This window comes from Myotis nattereri, assembly GCF_964212035.1.
Source record: "Myotis nattereri genome assembly, chromosome: X".
NCBI classification, from domain to species: Eukaryota; Metazoa; Chordata; class Mammalia; order Chiroptera; family Vespertilionidae; genus Myotis; species Myotis nattereri.
This window is the reverse complement of record NC_138078.1, coordinates 7324535-7330843: the sequence shown is the minus strand read 5'-3', so window position 1 is coordinate 7330843 and position 6309 is coordinate 7324535. Positions and strand designations below refer to the sequence as shown.

Here is a 6309-nt window from a genome sequence, read left to right as displayed (position 1 = left end):
TCATACAAATGTGATTAAATAAAATCAAGACAGAATAAAATCATATGTAAAAACAGTGATTAATCTGAAAAAAACCAGTGATTAATCAAGACAAGTACACAAGTTTAATGCCTTTGATTTTATGGTAACTTTTCAGTAATATTGCTAGTCACATTTAACAGACACACAAATGTTAATAAGATATGTTATTAAATTCAACTGACCAGACATTAAGGAAGAACGTTTTAGTGAATCAATAGAATTTTTATATGAAAAGTTAAAGGAAGACTGTTAAGATAGTATATTTCCAATTTGGACTAATTATTTCCTCGTTTATTTTCTGAGGAACAAAAAGCATACATTTTGGTATTTGATTATATTAAAGCCAGAAATCTAACATATAAGAGAAAACCGCTGTGCACAAACACAGGGGGATACTATGGATAGTACTTAGGGTGGACTGCAGTCACTTTCACGTCTGGAGTTGGCAAACTGAAACAGAAAAACCCAAATTAAGACAGAGTATCAGACCAGTGTCCTTTTAAGGACTCTAGTATATGGCTCTTCATAACTCAGTCTTGGAATCATCAACTTCTCCAGATGAAAACTATCAACACTACACCTCAGAATAAAAAAAATCTCCAAACATGACTCAATGAAGACTCACAACTTATTTTACAGGCAGGCTATTTTTTTCTTTCATATAAAGTAGATTTACACGTGAACCAACATGGACTGAAACTGGTGATATTAATGAGGACAAACTAATTTAATAGCAAGGTGCTTCTTTTTAGGAATTTAAGAACTGCCTGGGTATTACTGGGACAAGGCAGAGAATCAGGCAAGTAACTTAGCCCTGGTCTGAAGGTTTTACAGCTCATCACGAGTTGTTTTATACTTGTAAAATGAAGAGCTGACACTTGAGTTTTGCTTTTTTTTTTCATGCTTAGAGATACTCCAGTCTTTTGTCAAGTTCCCTTTTTATGGCTGACTTGAACAAGGAACTGAAATGTAAACGAATTCTATTGCTATTTATCTCAAAAACTAACTCTGCAAAAGATTTTATCTAACTCTCTTAAGGAAAGAGGGTGAAGACGGCGCAATAGATGACCAGGATTTTATAACAAATGAAGCAAAGGGGTGAGAGTACAGCCATAGTGAGCAACATGAAAATGGCATAAAAAAGACTGGAAAGTGGAACTGAAGAGATTTTCCCTCTGGTCATCACCAACAGAATTAAAAAAAAATCCAACCGGACTTAGTTTTTGAAATTCTATCTAAAGGAGAGTGTTCAGAAAAAAATCCCAGCCCTGGCCTGTGTGGCTCAATTGGTTGGGCATCGTCCCATGCACCAAGAGATTGTTAGTTCGATTCTTGGTCATGGCACATGCCTGGGTTGTGGGCTCCTTCCCCAGAAGGAGGCAGCCAATTGATGTTTGTCTCTCACATCGATGTTTTCTCTCTACCTCTCCCTTCCTCTCTCTCTAAAATTGGTAAAAACATGTTTAAGAAAAAGTCTGGCCTTAGCCGGTTTGGCTCGGTAGATAAGAGCATCAGCCTGCGGACTGAAGAGTCCCGGGTTCGATTCTGGTTAAGGGCACATGCGCGGATTGCGGGTTCAATCCCCAGTGCAGGGGCATGCAGGAGGCAGCTAATCAATGATTCTCTTCATTGATGTTTCTATCTCTCTCACCTTCTGCCTCCCTCTCTGAAATCATTAAAAATACATATATTTTTTAAAAAGAAAAGGAAAAAGTCTGAGACTAATAAAATGCAGGCTGTTAAGGAAGACAGAAAAGAAAGGCAAAAGGTGGCTTGGCATTAAGTAGTTTTACATTCCAAAAGAATATTGACTAACATCTTCAGAAGTAACTCTCAAAATTACAAAGTCATGATTAAAGAAATTACTCTGTATGTTTTGTTTCAATATACATGTTCTATATATACAGTATAGAAAAGCTAATAAGTTGGCTCAGCTATAATAATCATGTCATAAAAAAATCAGATTTCATTCTTTTGGCCGCAACAAAGCATGTTATAATTTTCAGTTCTGCTAACATATACATAAGATAAAACTTAAGCTTTAAAAGTATTAAAATCAAAAGAAAAAAATAAGTTATATCTAAACTATTAATTTACACAACAAATATGCTTTTACCTATTATACTAACCAGCTATACTCTCATCAATTTCTTAAGTGTTTCTTTATTCTAACAGTTTGTTTTCAAGATGTGTATCTGTTCCCCTTTAAGTGTTGCACATTTCCTTTTAGGAAGCACAGATGTGTGACACTGTTAGTAGCATGGTGGAGAAGTTCTGGGTTTTACTTTTTCCAACTAATGGATGAAACAGTCATGTTTCCTACCAAGCACCACTTCTTTGGCTGTACAACAAATAGAAGAAAGAGATGACAAAAGCAAGCAAGAGCACTGTTAAGGAAAGCAGCAGCTGCTGGAACCAGATACAACGCTGAACTTGGTCTTCAAGCTTTCTATTGCTTTCTAGTAAACGATTGAGCTAAACAGGGAAAAAAGGATGAAAGATTTGTATTAATAAAACTGTACATTAATCACGTGAATGACAAACAGGAATATTAGAAACCCATACATTTACAGGATGGGTCCATTTATTCTGAAAGGCTGGTAGCTGGAAATGCAATGAGGAATTAGATTCATTTGGTGAACAGATGTGCATTGGCTTACTCTTGTTTTGAAAAGGTCTAATTTCTAGTTGAGAAACGAGAAAAGTAATCACTCCCTGGAAGTAGCAGAAGCAGCTACTCAGAAAAAGTATTCCATCCTTTTTTTTTTAAAATTTACCAGTAATGCACTGCATGGTATCTCTTCTGTGAGACAGAATTCTTTGATTATATCCCAAAGCACCATGCACTTTGCGATATGGTTCCTAGTTCAAATTAAAACAGCCAGAACTTTGCCCTGGCTTGTATGGCTCAATTGGCTGGATGTCATCCCATGCACTAATGGGCTGCTGCTTAGCTTCCTGGTCAGGGCACATGCCCGGGTTGCGGGCTTGATCTCTCTTGTAGGAGGTAGCCGATTGATGTTTCTCTGTCATCAATGTTTCTCTCTTTCCCTCTCTAAAAATCAATAAAAAATCTTTGAAAAAAAATGGCCAGAGCTTTAAAAGTTAGTAGATTTCCAAAAGTAACTCGCAGCTTACCATTTGTGATTTGGTTTCCCTTTACAAAGAAGAGAGCATTTCTGTTGTGTCTATGCCAAAGGTTTTCCTTATGTCAGTGGGAAAAAATGAATTTCTAATGTTAATTAGCATTAACAACATTGTTTTAGTTAGGAAGAATGAGCACTTACTTGTAGACACATATCTTCACTGGTTTTATCTGACATGTTAAAAGCACCGTCTTTTAATGTAAGACTGGTTGGTTTACTGCTCTCAACAATATGGCATCTTAACCTATGAAAATCCAAAGGAAACATAACTTCTTAATTTTTAAAAATAAAAGTAAAATATAAAATTTTTAAAAACCCACAGAAGTATATGTAACACAGGTAAAAATACTCATTCCTCTACCCTGATTTACCTAATGTAGCAGTGTATTTATCTTTGAAGGGGACATAATTTGGCACAAATATTATCTTGACCTCATTAAAAAAAAATACAAAAAAACAGCAGACACCGGAAAAGCTCTGAAAACAAAGAAGTTACCCCTTTGTAAGAAAGAGTTACATTTACAAGGGAATCTCCATTTGTAAGGGTGCCCCCCTCTCTGTACCAGGAAGAAGACTAAATCTGTAAACTTTTATCAATGGAGAAGGCATTGACCTAAATCTACATAACAGTCTTATCCTTGTTTGCTGTGCTTTTCCTCATAACCTCCCATAGCTGGATCCTTTAACCAACATCATCTTAACTGTAGATGGTATTTAAGGTGGTGGCCTGGGACATTTGGGGGGTGTTTTATTGTTTTCTGGATCCCTCCTATGCACACAGGAGGATCTATAATGAAAGTATAATATGCTAATTAGACCAGAGGTCCTTCTGGAGGACCTTCCAGATGAAGCCGCGGTGGCAGGGGCCCAAGGCAGAGTGGGCAGATGCCATGGTGGTGGTGGGGGGGTGGGGGGGGCGCGAGCCCCTTGCATGGATTTCGTGCATCAGGCCTCTAGTTTACATATATTAAACTTCTGTTTTTTTTTCTCCTGTTGTCTGTCTTCCATTGTGGGGGTGGGGGTGGTCTCAGCCAAGAACCTAGAAAGGTAAAGCAAAATTATTTTTCTTTTTCCTACAGTATGGTGACCTACTATGGGACCTGCTGAGACACCATATTCATTTGGGAGCCTGCAGGTTGGATCCTGGAAACTGGCAGAAGCTGGCAAAGGGTAAGAATTCTTTAAAAAGTCAGCTCTCCTGGATCTCACTCTAGCACCAGACTGAGAAGGGAAAGCCCTTGTCCCCTCCTTTCCAAATTTAGATTAGAAAGAGAAATATTTGTGTGAATTAGTTCCTTTGGTATTGGTATAGTGATTTTGGTAGAGAGTTTTGTTGCATACTCTTATTTTCTTTTTGTTGTTGTTAATCCTCCCTGAATATGTTTTTTTTCCATTGCTTTTCAGAGTGAGTGGAGGGAGGGAGGGAGAAAGAGAGCAAGAGAGTGAGAGAGAGAGATCCATTGGTTGCCTCCCACACACACCCCAACTGGGGGCGGGGAGCGAACTCACAACCCAGGTGCCCTTGACCAGGAATTGAACCCTTGACCCTTTGGTGCATGGGCCCACACTCTAACCACTGACCCACACTGGCCAGAGCAGTACTCTTGTTTTCTATTGATCCTTTTCCCTCCCAGAGACAGTCATTGTTTTCTTTTGTGTCATTTGTCATAAGGAGAAGAACCATGTGCCCAATGAAGTTTTCCTTTTGTCTTGTTCTATGTCTTGAGAGTTTGGCTTTGTGACCAATTAAGGATATTCTCTCTGGAGAGATGTATGCATCTGGTGACCAGCTGAATAGGCTTGGGGATCAGAGACACAAAGTGACAAGCGGCATTCTCTTTGTCCGACTGTGCCAGCTCCCATGGGAGTTTATCATAAGGGGCCCTGGTCTATAAGGGACATTTGTTGTCTCAACCTTCATTGTCTCATAAGTGCTAGAAAAGTCCCGTTCCAGTAGCACCTGCCTGGTGTCAGAGATTAGTGAGTCTGTGATTGGAGGCATCTCACATTTCTTGTGGGAAACCAGAGACGTGCTTGCACTATACTATTTTACTGCCTGAGACAATGAAGATTTTTGCTTTCTTAATATAGCTAACTCTGCAAGTGAACTTTTTGACCTTTTGAGGACTGCATTTTTTGAACCCTCTTTTGGGATACCTCTTGCATCCATGGTTAAACCATAAAAAGACTTATATTAATCTCATGCACCATTGAGATTAATATAAGATCCTACTGATCAGTGGCCAGGTGATAGATCCTATGAAATGTAAAACCATCCATGTTTGAAAAAAATTTTAGACCACTCTCATCCTAAACAATTTTCTTATTGGTATCTATGGAAAGACCAAATTGAAAGGGCAGGAAATGGTATGGCAAAGTCACTAGCCTTAGGGACTTTCTTATCAAGATGAAATGATAAGGCTCTCTTTCCCTCTACTTTCAGAAGATATCTATCAAATTTACAGAAGAGTTAAAAAAGATCAGTGGCCATTCAGTCCCTAATCACAGGGACCTTGACTAACTGCTAAATCACACTCTTCCCACCCATGATTATACTGCAGTTATCAGACAATATCTGTGTGTTGACACATCCACATTCTTGTGACTGGCCGGAAAACTAGTGTCTGTCTGCTATTAGCAACCATCTTGAGAAACTCCGGGTCTCATTCACCTGGGCACCCCCACAGCCTCACAGAACTCAGGGCCCACACTAGATGCCTCAATGTCTGCCAAGCACTAGAAGGCATGCCTGCCTAGCCCACGTAGGCACATGTCTTTTTCTGATCTTTCCCACCACATTTGAATGCCTGTGAGTAAAAAGCATACCTGTGCTCCATCACTTTGTTCCTGGGAACTTCTTTCCAGAACTGAGCCAGTTCTGCTGGGCCTGTGCCAGATGTCTGTTCCATTTCTGCAGCCATTATCAGAAACCGGTCTTGGGCAGAGACTGCAAAGCCTGTGTTCAAAAGGGCAAAATATTTGAACAGGAATCTTTACCAAAGTTTAGGTGTGTGGCTTAAGGTGTTATTCTAGAAAAAAGTAAGGAAAATAGGGATATGGAACTACCATAAAAAAGGGAAAAAGTTCTAAAAATGAGTTCGTTTTTGAAATTCATTTCAACTGATATCAGCTGAAACAATTT

At 38.9% G+C, this 6309-nt stretch overlaps 1 protein-coding gene across 1 annotated transcript in view; it reads right to left on the bottom strand.

Moving 5' to 3' along the window:
* Positions 1-920: 920 nt before the first annotated feature.
* Positions 921-6309, bottom strand: part of MOSPD2 (motile sperm domain containing 2) — a 39783-nt gene continuing 34394 nt past the window's right edge. The window contains exons 13-15 of the mRNA XM_081115010.1: positions 5994-6123; positions 3309-3411; positions 921-2496 (exon numbers count right to left, since the gene is read on the bottom strand). Coding sequence (XP_080971136.1) covers positions 2341-2496; positions 3309-3411; positions 5994-6123 — 389 coding nt within the window. The 3' untranslated portion in view covers positions 921-2340. The remainder of the gene's footprint in view (positions 2497-3308; positions 3412-5993; positions 6124-6309) is intronic.